At 56.9% G+C, this 20,012-nt stretch overlaps 2 protein-coding genes across 2 annotated transcripts; one reads left to right on the forward strand and one right to left on the reverse strand.

Annotated features, from left to right (window-relative positions):
* Positions 1 to 1,674: 1,674 nt before the first annotated feature.
* On the reverse strand, positions 1,675 to 7,119 carry WNT10B (Wnt family member 10B). Its single transcript, XM_028125672.1, has 5 exons — positions 6,957 to 7,119; positions 5,936 to 6,055; positions 5,541 to 5,803; positions 3,433 to 3,806; positions 1,675 to 2,791 (listed from the first exon to the last, which is right to left on the reverse strand). The coding sequence occupies exons 2-5, from the start codon at positions 6,007 to 6,009 to the stop codon at positions 2,333 to 2,335; spliced, it is 1,170 nt and encodes a 389-aa protein (XP_027981473.1). The 5' UTR covers positions 6,010 to 6,055; positions 6,957 to 7,119; the 3' UTR covers positions 1,675 to 2,332.
* A 7,760-nt stretch (positions 7,120 to 14,879) lies between these two features.
* Positions 14,880 to 17,909, forward strand: WNT1 (Wnt family member 1). The gene is made up of 4 exons (XM_028125416.1): positions 14,880 to 14,983; positions 15,706 to 15,959; positions 16,656 to 16,921; positions 17,421 to 17,909. The coding sequence occupies exons 1-4, from the start codon at positions 14,880 to 14,882 to the stop codon at positions 17,907 to 17,909; spliced, it is 1,113 nt and encodes a 370-aa protein (XP_027981217.1).
* Positions 17,910 to 20,012: the final 2,103 nt, after the last annotated feature.

Below are 20,012 nucleotides of genomic sequence, written 5' to 3' on the forward strand. Positions count from 1 at the left end.
ACCTGAGTAGCAAGATCACCTAAATTTGAGGGTAATTTGGGTAGCAGACATATCTATTGCCTAGAGAAATAGAGAAAACCATTTCTACATTCCCCAGCCAAAGAGATGATCTGTTAGAGGCAGCATCTTGCAACCCCACAAACATTTAGTCACTTGTAAAGTTCTGAATGTGTGATGCCTATCCCTTTTCTGAATTGAATGATAATGGTTTGTTTTCAAAGATACTGAGTTAGGAATGGACAGATTGTAACTGTAAAAAATCTGTTTTCTCTAGTTTTGGTTATGTCCTGAAAGAGAAAGGAATTATTTTATTAAGATTAAATGCAGAAGAGCTCTGAATAAGGAAGAACACAATACACATGCAAATAATTCAATAGGAAAGCATGCTGGTTTTGCTGGTTTCCAGAGCAAAACACTCCCTTTTCAAGCACTGGAATCTCTTTTATATGTTTCCCATTAGTCTTATATCTACCTCCCAAGTTCTCTGACTTGGAGCCATAAAGAAAAGCACCTGCACTTTTGGGTCCAGGCTTAATGTTGAGATGCGTTCAGGACATGAAATCTCCGGAACAGAGGTAACCATGGTGTAGGGCAAGGGTTAACCAAGTACAGCCAGAGAGCCTAATCTCATCTGCAGTCCCATTTTTGTGAATTAAGCCTTATTGGACACAGCCACACCCATTTGTTTATGTGTGGTCTGTGGCTACTTTTTGATTCACAACAACAGACTTGAGTAATTATAGCAGAGTTGAGTAGTTGCGACAAATCCCACAAGCCTAATACAGCTGACCCTTGAATGACATAGGTTTGAACTGTGTAGGTTCACTTAATACACAGATTTTTTTTTTTTAGTAAATACCTAATGTAAATGTATTTTATCTTCCTTATGATTTTCTTAATAACATTTTCTTTTCTCTATTTTATTGCAAGAACACAGTATATAAAACACGTAGCATACAAAGTATGTGTTAATCTGTTAATCGACTGTTTCTATTATTGGTAAGGCTTCCAGTCAACGGTAGGCTATAAGTAATTAAGTTTTGGGGGAATCAAAAGTTATGCACAGATGTTTGATATACTTGCTATCAAGCCCTCTGCAGGAAAAAAAAAATGCCAACCCCTGTTCTAGGACAAGGGTCAAGGTGAAGTCTGGAGTTGAAGCACATAAAAAGTAAATTGGGTAGGGGCGCCTGGGTGGCTCAGTCATTAAGTGTCTGCCTTCAGCTCAGGTAATGATCCCAGGGTCCTGGGATCGAGCCCCACATCAGGCTCTGCTCCGCGGGAAGCCTGCTTCTCCCTCTCCCACTCCCCCTGCTTGTGTTCCCTCTCTCGCTGTGTCTCTGTCAAATAAATAAAATCTTAAAAAAAAAAAAGGTAAATTGGGCCTATGTTTGGATATCTAGCCCCCCTCTACCTAGAAGTACCCCCTGGTTTTTCACACTGAAAGTTGCCAACTAAATCAGTGAGGACCATTTCAAATCCTTTGTGGAACCCAGGCAGGATACACATACTCATTGGGTGTATGAGGGTAGAATTCACCTGGAAAAGAAGCGATGGACTGGGATCCCAAGTGTGGGCAGAAATATAACCACCTGCATCCACTGGTCCAGTAGTTTAATTTATTTTAGTTACAAACGGAAACCAAGAACAAGTCTCAGTACAATAAATTATTCATTCCCATCCCTCCTGCTAACAACAAATAAGAGGCTCAGAGAGTTTTAGATAAAACTCTTCCTTTGGAGGGTTCCCTTTAACATCTGAATTGGGGGGGGACTTAGTTTCCCTAAGGGCCTAGACAAACAACTCTCTGAAGACTCTAGGGAGAGCCCCCTTCCCTTCCCCAGGAAAAACCTCTCTACCACTGTCTCCTATTCCCCCACAAGAAGGGGCCCAGGCTGCTGTAGAGGAGTTAGGGAACAGCAGATAGGAACGAGCGGTCTCCCTGGATACAGGTCTTATGGCTCCACACAAGGCCTGGGGCTATCCCTCAAAGGAGAGGCGTGGTCAAACTACAGGGACACCCCAGCCAGAAGGTGTATGAACCAGAGCTAAAGGGACCCCAGGGCTGGGGACAGGGAGGCAATACAGTGCATGTCAACTTAGTTCATTTCAGGTGTTTCTGGAGCAGAAGAGGGGGTGACAGCTTTCCCTCCCAGGCCCCCCTATGGTGGGGGAGAAGGCTGCACATCGCGGACTCGGCCTGACCCCCCCACGCCCCCAAAGCTGCTGCCAGGAGCCAAGATTGCCCCTGGACAGAAATGAGAGCAAAGGGCCGAGGAGGCGCGCCCACTCCCCACCGGCCCCGGCCCCGCGGGCCAGGTGAAGCCGCCCCTCACTTACACACGTTGACCCACTCGGTGACCTTACACTCGTCACACAGCACATAGCAGCACCAGTGGAAGCGGCAGTGACAGCGCTCCACTCGCGTCTGCCGGAGCACGTTGTGCCCACGGCCGCAGCACAGGCTGCTGCAGCCGTCCAGCAGACGGCTGGTCTTGTTGCAGGCCCGGCCCCGAGTGCCAGGGGAGCCCACCGCAGGGTCTCGCTCACAGAAGTCGGGGGACTTCTCAAAGTAAACCAGCTCTCCCGAGAGGCGACGGGGACGCAGGCGGGGTTGGAAGGCTCCGGAGTTGCGGTTGTGGGTGTCGATGAAGATGGCCCGGCCCAGCCGCTCCCTCAACGCTGCCCCCACTGCCCGGAAGTCTGGGGTCGCCCTCCAGCACGTCTTGAACTGACAGCTACCCGATGTGCCGTGGCACTTGCATTTCCGCTTCAGGTTTTCATTTACCACCTAGAGCATTGGGTGGGGGGGGGGCAGAGGTGAAGGGGGGCAGCACAGGGGCAGAGCACAGGGTCGCAGCAGAGGGGAGGGAACAGAGAGCACAGGGAGGGAGACATAGAGGCAAGAATGACCATGGAATATCAGAAGAGAAAGGGCACTGCAGGGCTGGCTAAGAGCTCAATTCCCTCATCTTCTGGTTTGAGGACTGAGGCCAGAGCAGAGTGATCCGCCCATCTTTAATCACTAGCCGGTAAGAGAGACTCAGCTTCGATAACTAGCTGCTAACAGAACTAAACTCCAGTTGTCCTGACTCGCAGTCCAGTGCTCTTTGCAGAGTGAGCACTAAAATGAGCCCCGCTTCTGTAGGAAGGCAGCTGTGATACTAGCTACCATGTAATGAGCACCTGCCAAGGACTAGGCGCTCTGCCCAGTGCCCTATTTAATAGCTCACTCTTAATGACATCTTAAGGTAGGTATCGTTAGACTCTTTTTACAGATGCAGAACGGAGGGTAAGTGACTTGCTTGAGGTCATCCAGATGGTGAGCGGCCATCCCCCACCACATCGCATCCTCTTTACTCTGCTCGGCCTCTCCAACTCCAGCCAGGCCTCAAAAGCTAAGGAGACCCAGGACAAGTCGGACACACATACCTGTCGCCCCACCCTGTTGTTGTGGATTCGCATTCTTGCCTGGATGTCCCGGGGAGCTTCCCTGGAATCCAAGAAATCCCGAGAGAACTTCTCTCCAAAGTCCATGTCATGGTTACAGCCACCCCATTCCCATGTGTCCTGGGGGCCAGGGCTGGGGCCTGAGCCGGGGCCAGGGCTGGGCAGGGAGTGGGGGAAACTCTTGCCCCGGGACAGAGCCTGCAGCTGCAGCAGCTTGGCCCTCAGCCGGTCCTGCTCACCACTGCCCTTCCAGCCGCAGCTGCAGCTCACTAGCCTGCCCAGGCTGCAGGCCGTGGCGACCGCGTGCATGACCCCTGCTGCCAGCATGGAGAAGGAAAAAGCACTCTCACGGAAACCTGGGGATAAAAAGGGTGTGATGGGGGATAAGGTTGACAGGCAGCTGGAGTAGGGAAGTGGGAGGAAATAAGCAGCCACCCTTCAATTCCAGGAATTCCTAGCTGAATCCTGACCCTGTCATTTACCAGCTGCGTAATTTGGGAGAAAGTCACGGAGAAGGAAGGGAACGGAAGCACGAAGCCTCAGTTTCCTCATTTATTAAGGGAGGAGCTGGACTGAGATGATCTCTGAGGCCCATCCTCGTTCTGTAAGTCTGGGATTTGTGGGTGCAGATGAAAGAGCTAGCTGGAGGGCAAGACCCTTGAGGTTGGCAGGTGACTGAGAGGGAGTCCCCGAGGTCTTTGAAGAAGTGATCACTGAGTTCTACATCTGAAAGCTTTAAAATTCCCCAGCCCAGCAGGGAGCTTGGGTGGTGGGGTGGAAGCTGAGACTTTCGTGTTCTTTTTTTTTCTTTTTTCTTTTTTCTTTAGGGCCCTTTAACCAAACTTCCTCCACCACCCCAACACCCGCAAAGCACTGGAGCTGTGGAGCTATCCTTCCCCTTTCCACTTTCTAGTTTTATATTTGCCCTTTAAGACTGCCCTTTATGTTTATCCTAACCTGCTATTACTCTATAAAATGCTGGGAGGGGGAAAGGGGTGGGGGGTGATTTTCCCTGAGGCCCTCTTAAAATGTTGGCTTCTTTGTTATGTTTTGGGGGTCACAGAGGCTCAAGATGACAAGCCTTTCCCATGCTTCTCATTTGGGTATTAACGCCTTTCCCTACACCCGGCCCTCTAGAGAAGGAGGGGGTCCCTCACTTCCTTTTAGGTAGGGGCTCTCTTGAGCCCTGAGAGGATGAGAGACAGCTCCTCTTTAGGGGCCAAGCCTCTCCCACCCCAGGATGCAGGGCTTCTGGCCCAGCCTCCCAATCCCCCCCAACCTCAGCCCTCCGGGGTGAAGCTGTTTGCACACGTCTTGGGAATTCCCCCGCAGATGGCAGCTGCCTATTAACCCCGTAGTCCCTGAAGTACTGCCCCCACCCTCGAGCTGAGCCCAGAATGGATCTTTACTCCTCCAGGGAGGAAACACGGGCATGGCCTGGCAAGAGGCAACGATGCCTTCCAGACCATACCTCCCAGACCAGACCAGCAGTGACCTGTTCTTCGCCCCTCCAGCCGTTCCTCACCTGCTCAGGTGAGAGCCACCTGGGGCCCCCACAGCACAGAGGAGGGGGCTGCTCCCCAGCTTCAAAGCCATCAGGGTCTTTGTTCCCAGCCTCTGCTCCTGGGAACCCCAGCAATTAGGGGAGTAGGTTTAACCCTTAAACGGTTGGGGGCGTCACCCCACCCCCGCTGAGGCTCTGGGGACACCAGCCTGGGCTTGTCTGGGGAGAGGGAGGGGGGAGGATATTGGGGGAGGGAATGGGGGGGCGTTTGAAGCTTCCAGGGCTGGGGGCATCTCTTGCTCACAGGTGCAACCCAGATCGAGCCTGGTGGAGGCAGGCAAGGGGGGCCCTAGGGTAGGATAGCAAGACTCAGCTGCTTTGCCGGCAGCACGCAGGTGGAAGTGAGGCGCAGGGGCCCAGACGGGTGGCCAGGCGCAGCTCTGTGGCTCCCGGGGGTGGGGTGGGGGGGAATTCCCGGAGAGAGGCCCCTCCCGGAGTCGCGAACCGGTCCCTTCCCGCCTCCGCTCGCCTCGGCCTGCCCCCCCAGCCCCAGCCCCCCGGTGCAGACCCGCCTGGCCCGGCTCACCGCGCTTGAGGATGGCGCTGTGGTGCGGCAGGCGGCCGCCGCCCTCGAGCGCCGAGCAGTTCCAGCGCTGGTCGCGCAGCTGGTGCTGACACTCGTGGACCGCGATGTGCAGGCCCTGAAGCGCGGATGCCGTCACGTCGGGGCTACGCAGGCAGAGGCCCAGCTGCCGCTTGCTCAGGCCCGACAGCGTCAAGCATACAGTGTTGGCGGTCAGCGGCGGCTCGCCGGGCAGCTTCAGGCCCAGAATCTCATTGCTGAGGGCCCTGGGAACGCAGAAGGCTTTGCGGGGTCTGTGGTCCAGGCCTCGCGCCCCCTCCGACTCCTCCCGTCCTGGGTCGGTGCTTTCAGCCTAGGGCTTTCTCTCGTGGGCTGGGTGACAGGGGGGAGCTGCTCACCGACTGCACAACGCCAGGAACAGGAGACCCGTGAAGCCCGAGGGCGGAGGCCGCGGCCGGGGCTCCTCCCGCATGTCGAAGCCCGGGCCCTAAGGCCCCGGTGGGCAGATCGATCAGGGCCTGCGGGACAGGGAGACTTGGGGGCTTTGGAATAGGGTGGGCTGCCCCCCGCCCGCAACCAAGGATTCCTAACTCACCAGTGCCACCCCAGTGACCCTTCTCATCCCTCCCCAAGCAAAACAGTAAGAATCACCCCTGTCCCTGGACCCTGGAGGAAGGGTCTGGGCACCGCAGCAGGGACTTATGCAAGAGCCCCTGGAGCTGGACCCAGACAGACACAGTGCCTGGCACACAGACACACTCACGTGCAAACGCAGACGTACTGACTCACAAACACCACTCCACCATCTTGCCCCCCCCCGCTCCCTCTTTGAGGACCCCACAACTGGCTTCCCTCGCCCACCAGAGCCTGGCTCTCAGGGCTAGGGGGCGGTTTCGGAAGAGGGTTCTGCACCCCCTACAGACGGCGGGGTGTGGGGGAGGGTCACCTTCAGGTGCCGTCAAGGGCAGGCAGCCTCCGTGAGAGACCTGGAGGAATGGGCCCCCAACCCTGCTCTACCCACTTTTTCCACAGTTGGGAGAGAGGGGAGGCTCCAGGTGCACCAGACAGGGAGGGGACCTGGTTCCCGCCTGAAGAGGACGGCGGCGCAGGCTGAGTTCTCTTCCTCCTCTGCCACTTTTCCTAACTTCAGTGTCCCCCTCATCTGCGATGCCCGTGTGGTCCCCTTGGGTCCCAGGCTCATTCCCCACCCCTTTGCTCTCGCGTTCATTGCCCTTCTGATCTGGGGATATTCTTTTATTTGCTGTCTTTATCTCTGCCAATATCCCTGGCTCTCTCTCTCTGTCTCCGTGCCCCAGTGGGCGGATGCGTGTCTGTCTGTCTGTCTGTCTGACTACCCGTGTGCCTGTCTTGGCCCCATGTGCGCATCCCTGCTCTCCCTGCTTTCCCGGCTCCGATTACCTCCAGCTGCTCTGGTGCGGGGTCGCCACCGGCACGATTGGGTCGCCTGGGCTCGGGCTTCTCAAACCGTGCGGAGACTGCGCCGGGTTCTGCCCCCTCGGCAGAGCCGCATTCTTCCAGGGCAGGGCCACTCCTCTTCGCTGCTTCCCCAGCGCCGCCGCAGCCGCCGGGAGGAAGGGAGGGAGGAAGGGAGGGAGCGATCGAGAAAGCTAGCGAGTGGTCTAGCAAAGAACTGGGGGCTCCGGCTCTACTCTACTCACGCCGAGCTCACAAGCGGCTCTGCTGCGGCTGACAGAGCTGCGGCCCCTCCCCGAGCCCCGGGCATCCCCACCCCACTCCTCGCACCCCCCGCCTTGACCCGGGGAGCGCAGGCGCTCCCCCTCCTCCCAGCCTACACACACACCCTCTCCCCCGACGCCTGGGTTCACGCTTGGCCCCACTGAAGGGGGTGGTGACCAGAGTGCCCCTCACCTGCTCTGGGTAGCCAAGTCTGCAAGGAGGGTGACGTGACCCAGACTAGGGAGACAGGACCCTGGTCCCACGTGGTCATTGCTCTTTGCCTCAGTTTCCCCACTGAGAGCTGGATGGCTGGAGAGTGCCTTTGACAAGATGAACACGGAGCTGAGATTCAACTTCCCTCCCTGGACAATGTTGTGTAGAGCCCTCAGCGAGAGTGCGCCGCAGGGCACTCAGAGCCAGCAGGAAAAGCTCCCTTCTGGGTGGCTTGGCTTCCACCCACCTCTGAGCTCTGCGCCTGCCCCTTGGGAGGGGTCAGACTTGGCCTCAGAGTTTGGTCCTAGCAGAGACTCGGGTAGCCCCAAAGATCTCCAGCCTTCTCCTATGCTTCCCTTGGCTTATAGGCATCCTTGCCCGCAGAGTTCTCCTGCCCATCCCGGGATCCCGGGTCTGCACTTCGAGTGGCCCATATTCTTGCTCCAGGCTTTCAGACCTGGATAGCCAGGGAAAGAGCCTGCATCTTGGGGTGCACAGACCAGAGCAAACCACCTTACGGAGCTCCAGTGGCAGTGAAGGGGTTAGGCGCCACTGCGCTCCTGCCTGACTCACCCTCCCAGCTCTAACCACTGCGGGCTATTTTTGCCAGAGAGGGGCCCCAGGCTTCCCAGCCGCCCCCCCCCCGCCCCTGCCAGACCGCAGCCCAAGGCACGACTGGCCCCGCGCGCCCGAGGCTGGCACGTTGACTCAGAGACAGGCCCCCTGGGGAAGGAGAGCCACGGGGCCCGAAACCCACAGCCACAGTCATCTCTTCCTTGGTGGTGGCCCTGCAGCTCTTCTGGGCAGTCAGCCTCCAGCCTGTCCTGCTGCAGGGCCTGCCCTATGCTGCAGGGGGCGCTGCTGTCTGGGGGGCAGAGCAATCTGAGAGAGATCAGTGACTTTTCATCGGCTGGCATATTACTTACTAACCACCTTTATGTGCCGGGTCTGGAGCAGGCCTGAGGAGGTAAAAGTGCCATGGTTCCTGACACTGGACAGCTCTGACCAGAGAGGGTTGCTTTGCTTTGCTTTCTCACCTCTGGGGTCAGGGGAGGAAGAGAAATAGCCCTAGAACTCCTGCCTCTCCTCCCTGTTTAGACACCAAGACCCAAAACATGTGTGGCTTTTGAGGCCACTGGAATCTGTAAGCCGGATCTCAGTACCTTTCATCCTTACACCTGGATGCAGTGACCCTGGCCAGCGTCTTTGTCCTTCTTCCTGCATGTCAGCTGGGGACTCCACCCAGGTCCCTGGAGGAAGGGGATGAGGTTTCCTATGCCCCTCTTCTCCCATGGGCATTTGTATTTCTCCATGGGTCTCTGGACCTCCCTCGGGTTTCCGACTGTTACTTCTGATTCTACCGTTGTCAGGCTATAGAACAGTCAGGTGCCAAGGAAGGGCCAAGGTCAGATCTATTACCATAGACTCCAACTTCTCAGTGACTCCAGGGCTCCCCACGCTGGTCTGTCCCAAATCCAAGGACCCACACTCCTGTTCCCTCTCCACGCAGAAGCCCAGCTCTGGGACAGGAGGCCACAGGCAGGCAGACTGGGTGGCCTGAGCTGGCCCCCAGTGCCCTTGGCCCGACCGGCTGGCCTGAGCGCTGACCCGCAGGCGGCTGAAGGGTGGTGGAGCAGGCGGGGTCTGGAGAGGGCTGTGGGTACACACCCATTGCCTAATACCCCAAGCACGCGGCCAGCTCCAGGAAAGGGGAGGGGCGGGAACCAGAGAGACCTTGACAGGGGTTGGGGCCACGACAGGAGGGGGAAAGTGAGGGGCTGTCATTACTTTGGGGAGAGAGTGGGAGCAAGCTGGTCCCCCTTCCGCTCGATGAGAAGACTGGAGGGCTGCCTTCCCATCATGGGGATGGAGGGTGTAGCAAGAACAATCTGGGAAGATCACTGGGGCCCTGGAGGGCGGGGGTCAAAGAAAAGAGTGGGGCCCCCCCCGGGAGATTGGGGGATCGAGCAATTGAGGCGGTGGCTAAAGCAGAGCAAAGCCTTGGGAACCTTCTCCTCCCCCTCCCCTCATGTTTGCCTTGGCCCGGGGTCCCGGGTGACTCATCTATTGCTGAGCCGCTGATAGGGGCGGCCAAGCTCGGGGAACCCAAATTATAGGCCCAGGAGGGATGGATGCGCCCTCAGCGGTGAGCTCAGCTGCGCTGCCCACCCTCCGCCTCTCACGCCTTCTGCTGCAGCACCGTAGGCCACCACCCGGAGGCACCAAAGGGTCTGCAGCCAGGCCGCACTGGACTCCCGGGGAAACCCCCAACACTTGAGCAGTTAGCCCCAACAAATCTGTGGGATTACCGTAGACAATTTTGCCCCCTTCTCTACCAGAGGCTGATGCCTTCCCAGCACGAGGAGGCAGTGCCGCCTGCTGGTGCTTCAAAGGAAGGTAGGCTCCTCTGCCCACAAACTCTCAGCCCTGGTCTCCTGCCTCCTCCCCACATCCCAACAACAAGGTAAGGCCCCCTTTCCCCTCCGCCATCTCTCTCCTGTTCCTATTCCAGAGAGGTGGTTTGCTACTGATTTTCTACTTCGAGCCTTTAAAGTTATCCGTGGTCAAAAGTGATAGAAAAAGGGCGCCTGGGTGGCTCAGATGGTTAAGCGTCTGCCTTCGGCTCAGGTCATGATCCCAGGGTCCTTGGATCGAGTCCCGCATCAGGCTCCCTGCTCCTTGGGAGCCTGCTTCTCCCTCTGCTTCTCTCTCTCTCTCTCTCTCCTTCTCTCTCTCCGTCTCTCATGAATAAATAAATAAAATATTAAAAAAAGAACTGTTTTTAAAAAAGTGATAGAAAAATACAGGAAGGTAAAGGAGCTAGGTAGCAGAATTCCATCTTATATAGGGGGATGAAAAAGAAAGTGAGGGAACAAGCCCATGGAGATATCTGAGGAAGGACATTCCAGAACACAGAAAAGCAGGTGCAAGGATCCCGAGACAGGAACTTGCTTGGTATGTTCAGGGAATCAGCAAGTCGGCCAGTGTGACCAAAGGGAGGAACCCACAGGGGAGAGAGTGGTAGACAGTGAAGTTGGGGGACGGGGACGAGGAAGGAGCAGGGTCAGATCATATAGGGTCATGTAGGCCACTGTAAAGATTTCGCCTTTTTCCTTGAGTGAGATGGGGAATCCTTGGAAAATTCTGAGCAGAGGAATGAAATGATCTGCCTTCGGTTTTAGAAAGCATGGCTCTGGCTGCTGGGTAGAGAAGAGACTGTGGGGGGCAAAGGTAGGAGCGGGGAGAGCTACCAGGAGGCTAGTGCAGTAATCCAAGAGAGAGGGGGTGGTGGCTCTGACCAATGATGTAGCAGCGGCGGGGTGAGCATGGGTCCGAGTCTGCATATATTTTAAAGACAGAAGGACAGGATTTGTTGACGGACTCGACACGGAGTACAAGAGAACAGATGGATCAAGGATGACCCTAAGACTCTTGTCCTGAGCAACTGAAAGGATGGAGGTGCCACTTCCCGAGATGGGGTGACCAAAGAAAGAGCAGGTTAGGAGGGGGAAGAATCATGTGTTCGAGTTTTGAACAGGTACATTTTTAGCTTATTCAAGTGTTAGATGTGCAAGTGCAGAGTTCAGGGCCAGAGGTATAAATTAGGGAGCATGAGACTGGATAGTTCACCAAGAGAGTGAGTGTAGACTGAGAAGAAAGTCCAGCTTGAATCGGGGTACACTCTGAAGCTTAGAAATTGGTACACAGGGTGGAACCAGATAAGAAGCCTGAGAAGGTGAGCAGCTAGTGAGGTAGGAATGGTGTTCTAGAACCCAAGTGAGGAAGTATTTCAAGAAGGAGAAAGCGTTCAATTCTGGCTGCTGTTCCTTGGAGGTTGATTAGGATGAGAACCAAGCACTGACCATAGAGCAACCAAGAGGTCATGGATGATTTTGATAAGGAGGTATAGCAGGTTCAAAGATGTGATCAGGATGGAAAGAGAGAATAAAGAAAAGAAATTGGTGCTAGTGATTAAAGCAATCCTCTTGAGCTTTGCTGTAAAAGAGAGCAGAGAAACGGGACAATCTTGGGAGGTAATGTGGAGTCAAATGACGCTTTGGCGGTTTTAGATGGGAAATATTACAGCATTTTGCATGTGGATGGGTATGATCTGGTACAGAGGTAAACTGAAGATGCAGGAAAGAAACAGAGGACAACAGACAGAGTGATGATTTTTTTTTAAAGATTTTATTTATTTGTTTGACGGGGAGAGAGAGAGAGAGAGAGAACAAGTTGGGGGAGGAGCAGAGCCACAAGCAGACTCCCTGCTGACCAGGGAGCCCAACCCGGGACTCCATCCCAGGACCCTGAGACCATGAACCAAGCCAAAGGCAGACGCCTAACCGACTGAGCCACCCAGGCGCCCCCAGAGTGATGATTTGATCTAAATAGAAATTTCGGCCAGAGCACGCACCGTGTGACCCAGAATTAGAGACCTCCCCTCCCGCTCTTCCCCACTACTCCTGGTGGGTGGAATGGTGGAATAAAGGATACTCGCTCCTTCTTTTCTTTCTTTCCACCTCTGCTTGTCACCACTGGCCACAGACAGGGCTTCCTGTCTTCCAGTGCATCTCCAGCCTCCATGGAGTTTTATCAATCCATAGGCCAAAAGACATGACCCAGACAAGCTGCCCATCACTGTCTATTTACTTGAGCCATCCCTACTGGGTGCCCTCTGGAGAGGTTACTGGCTTTTGGACCTGGGGAGGGTGCTGGGCCAGTACACTTTTTCCCTCAGGGTCAAAGCCTTGGAGGGACCAGGTAGAGTGGATGGGGCAATAGGCCTGGGAAGGATGTTGCCCTCAAAAATAACCTCCCTCAGGCTTCATTTGGGTTAATCAACATCTCACTTAAAAGGGAAGTGCTCCAGGAAGATTATTTAAACTCATCAGACATGTACTCCTTAGAGTGATTTCCCTGCCTTGAAGGGGATACCTGGTTATTTCCGAGGCTTGGAACTCTTCAAGATCAGACCTGGGTACATACTCAGTTAGAAAGTACCCTGAAGGAGGGGGAGATGAAAAAGAGAAGATCCAAAAGGGAGACAGAAAGATCCTAAAGATCATTTTTATTTATCTGTCAATTTTGAGACGGGCCCAAAGCTTGCTATTGCTGCACACTCAGAAACAGCTCGTAAGGTGGAAAGAACATGGGCTTTGAGACAAAACGATCTGAGTTTTAATCTGGCTCTACCATTTATTCATTTAAAAAAAAGATTATTTATTTACTTATTTATTTTAGAGAGAGAGCATGCACTCAGGGAGAGAGGCAGAGGGAGAGGGAAGAGAGGAGGAGAAGCAGACTCCCCACTGCACATGGAGCCGACACAGGGCACGATCTCAGGACCCTGAGATCATGACCTGAGCCGAAACCAAAAGTCCGATGCTTAACCGACTGAGCCACCCAAGCGCCCCCCCATTTATTCATTTTCTATGTCTACACCCAACGTCGGGCTCTGACTTACAATCCCAAAATCAAGAGTCACATGCTCTACTGGTTGAGCCAGCCAAGTGCCCCCATTTATTAGCTGTGTGGACCTTGGACAACTTCTTTATCTACCTTTTCCTCTGTGAAGTGAGAGAGAGGAGAGACATGAAGGAGGAGATCTTCCCTCCTTCCAGGGGCCATCTGTGTGGGCTGGGAGGGCATGATAAGCAGGCTGGCAGTGCTCCCTATGCCCCACAGAGGGAACAGCAGCTACATCCTCAATAGGAGGCCAAGGGTAGCCTTGAAGCTGAGTTGGAGTCCCTGGGAGAAAACAGAAAAGTGTACAATGGAGGAGATGCTTGCAAGCATTTGGGTATCTCAATGTGTAAGAGTAGAAAGAGCCAGAGTTTGGGAGGAAGACAGAAACTCAACAGAAAAATCCAAAAAGAAACAGACGCGTGGAGGCACAAGTTCTCTATTCTGGGTTCAGTTCAGCAAGCAGCTCTTCTCTTCCCAGCCCTCCCTCCTGCACACGGACACACACCTGTCATCTACTCCACTGCCCTTCCTGAGCCTAATCCGCAGAGACTCAGCCATTCCAGGCCTTGTCCATCTTGATGCTGCCTAGGTTGCCGGCTCAGGCCCCTCCCCTAGTGACGCGCACGGGTTGACACATGCCACGGGGTGACGCACCATAGGATGACACAAGGTATACACGGCGAGTGTGACACATATATGCATATTTAATCTCCCCACGCACACATACTCATCCACCCATCCACCCATCTCCACACACAGTTCCAGACACTCTATCCCTCAGTCAATCATCTGGGTCTTTCCTGACGGTAGCTACCACCTCCTTCCCCACACATCGATGATGCACTGTTCCAGGTGGTGGCTGTGACAAGATGACTCGATTGATCCCTTCTGACCTGAGCTAAATTCCAAGATTCTTTGGAAACGTTCCTAACATCCCTCCTCCAAACACGGAGTTTCCCTACATGAGGACGCACATGGGTGTACACCCTCTCGACACACTCACACATTCGCATATGCATTCGCATTTGCATTGTCCCACTTACACACACACACACACACACACACACACACACACACACACACACAGTCACTTGTGCATGCCTTCCAGCCCACAGACTGCTGCTGTCCCTGGTTGGTTTCTCTCCACGGCAGGCTCTGTTTGGTGAACTCACCCCCAACCCCTCCCACCCCCGGGATTTCACGACCCCACCCGCACCCTCAGACTCCCGCTTATCCCTCCCTGTCCAGCCGTCGGGGGGGGGGGGGTTTCCTGGGAAGGAGGAGTCTCCCCGGAGTCGCCGCCCAGAACGACAGCTTTCCTTGCCTTCCTCTACTCAGGAGTGGGGAGAGAGGGGACGCCAGCGGAGGCCCGGGCTGACGTCGAGGGGACAGCCCCACGGCCGGTGGTGGCGAGGCGGCCGGGCTCCTGGCCGACTCTCCACGTAGCACACTATCGCCGCGCCCCCTGGCGGACGCTGGTCCGCGACGGGCTCCGGACGCGAGGAGGAGTGAGGCGGGCGCGCGTGGGAGGGCGTCCCAAGGGGAGGGGTCGGCGGCCAGTGCAGGCCCGGAGGCGGGAGCCACCGGGCAGGGGGCGGGGGTGAGCCCCGACGGCCAGCCCGTCAGCTCTCGCCTCAGACGGGCGGGAGCCACGGCCCCGCTCGCTGCCCATTGTCTGCGCCCCTGACCGGTGCGCCCTGGTGCCACAGTGCGGCCCGGCGGGGCAGCCTCCTATCGTCACTTCAGCCAGCGCCGCAACTATAAGAGGCGGTGCCGCCCGCCGTGGCTGCCTCAGCCCACCAGCTGGGACCGCGAGCCATGCTGCCCGCCGCCCGCCCCCAGGGCTGTTAGAGCCAGACTGCGAACTCTCGCCACTGCCTCCACCGCCGCATCCCGTCCCACCGTCGCGGGCAGCAGCCAAAGCCGCCCCAACTTCAGCACAGAGCAGGCGAGGCCGGGCAGGCCATGGGGCACTGGGCGCTGCTGCCCGGCTGGGTTTCTGCTACGCTGTTGCTGGCGCTGGCCGCCCTGCCCGCAGCCCTGGCCGCCAACAGCAGTGGCCGATGGTGGTAAGTGAGCTGGTGCGGGGTCGCCACTGGTGCCGGGGCACAGAGCCAGGGGCCAGCCCCAGCCAGCTCCCACGCTCTGGGATCCGTGCGCAGACAGGCTCCCTCCACCGCACTGACTTGCTGCGAGACACCGAGGGGCGCTCTGGAGCGGAGGTGCTCCAGAGAATCTAGTTCTGATGAGGTGGGGTGAATGGTCCGCCTGCGGCGGCCCACGATACTCCAGGCAGGGAGCCCACTCCCATCTAGCACCGCCCTTCGTCCGTGAGTCCCAAACGCAGACTCACGGTGGTAGCCACACCACAGGTTTCCCTGCCTCCGCAAGCGAAGGGCCAGGCCAGCGCTCAGAAAGGAGGCAAGAAGAGGGTGGGACTCCTATGCATTTCACGCCTTGGGTGGGCATGGACTCCAGGCCAGGATTTCCTCGCCTAGGCTGCCCGGAAGCAGTCTCTCAGAGCCAAGGTGGACATCTGGCCTTCAGGTTTCCCATGCCTCCCCTGTCCAGTCCCCAGACCCAGGGCCCCGAGTGGCCCTGCACAAAACTCTGGGCGCCCGTTCCTTTCAAACTACTGAGCCAGGGAGCGCCGAGTCTTTACCTCATTTCTGATCTCCTGCGGCTCTCTCAGGCAAATAGCCCCAGGAAGAGGGCGGGGTAGACACGACCTTTTTGATAAGGGTGCAGGTCCCCATTCCAGAGCTTGATCTCCTATCATGCATCTCACCAGGGGCATCGTGAACGTAGCCTCCTCCACGAACCTGCTGACCGACTCCAAGAGTCTACAACTGGTGCTCGAGCCCAGTCTTCAGCTGCTGAGCCGCAAACAGCGGAGGCTGATCCGCCAGAACCCGGGGATCCTGCACAGCGTGAGCGGGGGGCTGCAGAGCGCGGTGCGAGAGTGCAAGTGGCAGTTCCGCAACCGCCGCTGGAACTGTCCCACGGCTTCGGGGCCCCACCTCTTCGGCAAGATCGTCAACCGAGGTGGGTACCCAGGAAAGCGACGTTTCCAGGACCAGGGCAACGCAGGGTCACCCGCAGGGCAGGGGCGGGCGAGCGCAGGGAAGATGTCCCCGGCGCCCGCAGGGTTACATGATCAACCCGCCAAGAGCTTCACGCCCAGCGCCAGCTCTGGGCCAGACTCGTTCTACCAAGCGTTTTCAAGCCGTGCACCTTGGGCGCGGAGCTTAGCTTTTCTGCGCCACTGCCTGAGCAAAAGCGAGTCCTAGGTCGTGGACGCTGGCTGGCCACCGCTTTCCCGGCCCCTCTCAAAGGCGCCCGGGAAGCGGATCTCTGCGAGAGTGTCTCGCCTCCAAGCCCAGCAAGGCTCCCATCGCCGACACGGGCCGAAAGTTTGGGCTGCGGAGAGATTTTGACAGTGTAGAGTTCTTCCGCTCCCCTCTTTTCGGTTTCTCTCTCTGGAGCTTGCCCCACTTCCACTGAGGAGCCAAGTGCGCTCTGAGTCTCGGGAGCGCGTGATGACAAGCGTGGACAGGGTTGCGTGCCCACACACGTGCTTTCTCTAGGAGACCAGCTTCCCAGCACAGCCGGCCGCCTGGCTCCCAGGACTCCAAGGGCGGAGTCGGGGCACCGGACTCAAGGGTCCCGAACCCTCCACAGAGGAGGCTGGCCGCACCCCCGCGTTACCTCCTCGCTCATCCCCGCTCCCTTCCCTCACAGGCTGTCGAGAAACTGCATTTATCTTCGCCATCACCTCCGCCGGGGTTACGCATTCAGTGGCACGCTCCTGCTCAGAGGGCTCCATCGAGTCCTGCACGTGCGACTACAGGCGGCGAGGTCCTGGGGGCCCCGATTGGCACTGGGGGGGCTGCAGCGACAACATCGACTTCGGCCGCCTCTTCGGCAGGGAGTTTGTGGACTCCGGGGAGAAGGGGCGGGACCTGCGCTTCCTCATGAACCTCCACAACAACGAGGCGGGCCGCACGGTGAGCGCGCTTCGGGGGCTCTGCCTGGAAGCGGAGTGGCAGGGATCTCCGAGGCCCCGAGCAGGGGCTGACCTCGAATCTGGGCAGTAACGGACGGTGATGAGGCCAGGCGTCGGGGCAGGGAACCAGGAGAGGACGTCCAGAGGGTGGTGGAGGTTTGGAAGGGAAGGCAGAGAATGGAAGAGAGTGGCGGAGGGCGGGGAGAACTGGAGAGGTTAGGAGTCATGCAACCCGTGGAATGTATTGCCTACAGCCCCTCCGTTGTAATCACTGAAAAAAAAAAATGAGGCTTGGAGGCCGGGGCCACTGTCCGGCGTGGAGCAGAGTTGTGCCTGGTGTCCAAATCTCTGCGCGACATTTCGCGCCTCCCTTCCCCTTCTTCCCTTCCGCCTTTGCGGAGGTCCTGGCAGGGTCCGGGAGGGGGCGGTATCTGGGATGGTGGCTCTGGCTGTGACCACCCTGGGACACCCTTCCTTCCCTCCCCCCGCCTTCCTCCCAGACCGTGTTCTCCGAGATGCGCCAGGAGTGCAAGTGCCACGGGATGTCGGGCTCGTGCACGGTGCGCACGTGCTGGATGCGGCTGCCCACGCTGCGCGCCGTGGGCGACGTGCTGCGCGACCGATTCGACGGCGCCTCGCGCGTCCTCTACGGCAACCGCGGCAGCAACCGCGCCTCGCGGGCAGAACTGCTGCGCCTGGAGCCCGAAGACCCCGCGCACAAGCCGCCCTCCCCCCACGACCTCGTCTACTTTGAGAAATCGCCCAATTTCTGCACGTACAGCGGACGCCTGGGGACAGCCGGCACGGCGGGGCGCGCCTGCAACAGCTCGTCGCCCGCGCTGGACGGCTGCGAGCTGCTCTGCTGTGGCCGCGGCCACCGCACGCGCACACAGCGCGTCACCGAGCGCTGCAACTGCACCTTCCACTGGTGCTGCCATGTCAGCTGCCGCAACTGCACGCACACGCGCGTACTGCACGAGTGTCTGTGAAAGCCCGCGCGGACTCGCGCCGGGGAGCGCTCTCCTCTCGCGCACCTCCAAACAGTCCCGCACACGCCCCCACCCGGCCCCTCCAGCCACACTCCCCGGGATTCCTGCGTACGCCATCATTTCTCCCACCTCCTCCTGCCTGGGGACTCCTGACACCACTTGCCTGGGCCGGCACAAACCCTCTTGCCATCCTGACGGACCTGCCCCGGACCTACCTCCCTCCCTGTCCCGGGAGACCCCTTGTTGCACTGCCCCCTGCTTGGCCCCGAGGTGAGAGAAGGATTCATTCCCTCCCCCGTGGGGGTCAGCGGCTGACCGTGTGGCTCGGCCTCCTCCACCGCGCCGGTGACCTCCTTGCCTCTCTCCCTCTCCTTTATCCTCAGTCTTTCTCCAGGTCCGCTCGTGCCCTTCCCATTCTCCTGCCAAGGGCGCAGACCCTGAACACACACCTGGGCATCGGGGCCTTTCTCCTCCCCACCTACAGCCGAACCAGGAGGTGCCAGGGTGAAAGGGCAGCTGTGGTGATGTGGAAAATGAGGTTGGGGGACCCAGCCGAAATACCCCCATTCTCCCAGCCTCTGTCATGGAGCCACTGAACAGCTGTGAGCCATGCCTCCCTCGGGCACCTCCTACCCCTTCCTGTCCTGCCTCCTCATCAGTGTGTAAATAATTTGCACTGAATCGTGGATACAAAGCCACGAGTTTGGTTGTTGTAAATAAAACTATTTATTGTGCTGGGTTCCAGCCTGGCTTGCAGAGACCACTTCTACCCCATCCCACTCACCCCAACCCCTCTCCCTTCTCTCCTTTTGCTCTCCAGCCTTTTTTGATCCCTCTTCTCCTCTCTCCAATTTCTCAAAGATGCTCTTGCCTACCGGAATCAGTATTTCCTTCCATTGTGGCTATTAGTGGCTCCTCGCCCCCACCAACGTAGTATCTTCCTCTGCAGAATAAAATCTCTATTTTTATCAATGACTTGGTGGCTTTTCCTTGAATCCAGAACACACCATTGCTTACTGCTCTTAAACAAATAGGATATGTTGTTGGGGGACTGGTGTCCTGGCCCTGCAGGAGGACCCTGAGATTCTGACCCTTGGATGACCTTAATGAGGCTACTGGGGATCCAGGTCTCCAAAAGAACCTAGTCAGGAGCCAAGAGACCCTGCAGGATTCTTCTTCCTATTCGAACACCAACTGGCCGTGTGATATCGGGCAAGTCCAAACTGCCTCAGTTTCTTCCCTTGCTAAATGGGTATTAAACAAACAGACAAACAAGCTCTGAGCCTGCCTTTCCCATCTGGAGTTGTGAAAATAGCCACAACTGAGTGATAGCCATGACGGTGTTGTGAGAAGAAACCAAAGAAGAAAGAGAAATCCAAGCAGAAAAGGTGATGCTGTAGAGCATGGGGCAGTGGGGAAGGCACTTCCCTCCCCAAGAGAAGGAAACACCTTATTAGGACCCCCGCTCCCAAACTTGGGCTCAGGAGGATCCAGGTAACATGATGGGCTCTAGTCCTGGACCCAAAATCTCAGGGATGATGGTTGGGGAGCAGAAGGGAGCTGGAGGGCCAGAATCCAAACAGAGGCTAGGGCTTAAACTGATGTAACCAAAAGGAAACCCAAGTGTGGTCCATAACTCAACCATTAAGTTAGCCATTCCCGTAAAGAGCCTGAAAGAGGACTGTTACTAATAACACAGATACCTCCGTGCGCACACTCACCGGAGTGGGCAGGACTACTAATCCTGCCCACACCCTAAACCTATGGATATCTAACCCTAATCCTCTCCCCTTCCCTAGGTCTAGGTCTAACCTTAGCCTTAACCCTAACTTCAGACAAACACTAACCCCTTCCTAAGCTCTAATGCCTATCCCTAATCCTAACACTTTCCCCCAGGCGAGGACCTAAAGGGCAGGGGGAGCTATGAAGCACCCCACCCCCCAAGGGCAACAACTGATCCCAGACGACTGGAGAATTTCCCACTCTCCCCAGGACTCTTTTACTGTTGTTGCTGCCTCCCACCTCTCCCTGGATATGTGAACTCTGACCCCTGTTGGCCTTTGGGGTATGTGTGGGGGTAGGGGAGTGGAGCCAGGAGCTGCT

The sequence above is a fragment of the Eumetopias jubatus genome, unplaced genomic scaffold (genome assembly GCF_037043125.1).
Source record: "Eumetopias jubatus isolate StellerSeaLion01/CBP00866 unplaced genomic scaffold, mEumJub1_p1.0 scaffold_8, whole genome shotgun sequence".
Lineage (NCBI taxonomy): Eukaryota > Metazoa > Chordata > Mammalia > Carnivora > Otariidae > Eumetopias > Eumetopias jubatus.

Coding starts and splice junctions, on each gene's coding strand:
- WNT10B (XM_028125672.1), bottom strand. CDS start 6,009: ATGCGGGAGGAGCCCCGGCCGCGGCCTCCGCCCTCGGGCTTCACGGGT. Junction 5,804..5,935: donor TTCCTGGCGTTGTGCAGTCG/GTGAGCAGCTCC, acceptor CTGCGTTCCCAG/GGCCCTCAGCAATGAGATTC. Junction 3,807..5,540: donor CAGCGCCATCCTCAAGCGCG/GTGAGCCGGGCC, acceptor TTTTATCCCCAG/GTTTCCGTGAGAGTGCTTTT.
- WNT1 (XM_028125416.1), top strand. CDS start 14,880: ATGGGGCACTGGGCGCTGCTGCCCGGCTGGGTTTCTGCTACGCTGTTG. Junction 15,960..16,655: donor CGGCAAGATCGTCAACCGAG/GTGGGTACCCAG, acceptor CTTCCCTCACAG/GCTGTCGAGAAACTGCATTT. Junction 16,922..17,420: donor ACAACGAGGCGGGCCGCACG/GTGAGCGCGCTT, acceptor CCTTCCTCCCAG/ACCGTGTTCTCCGAGATGCG.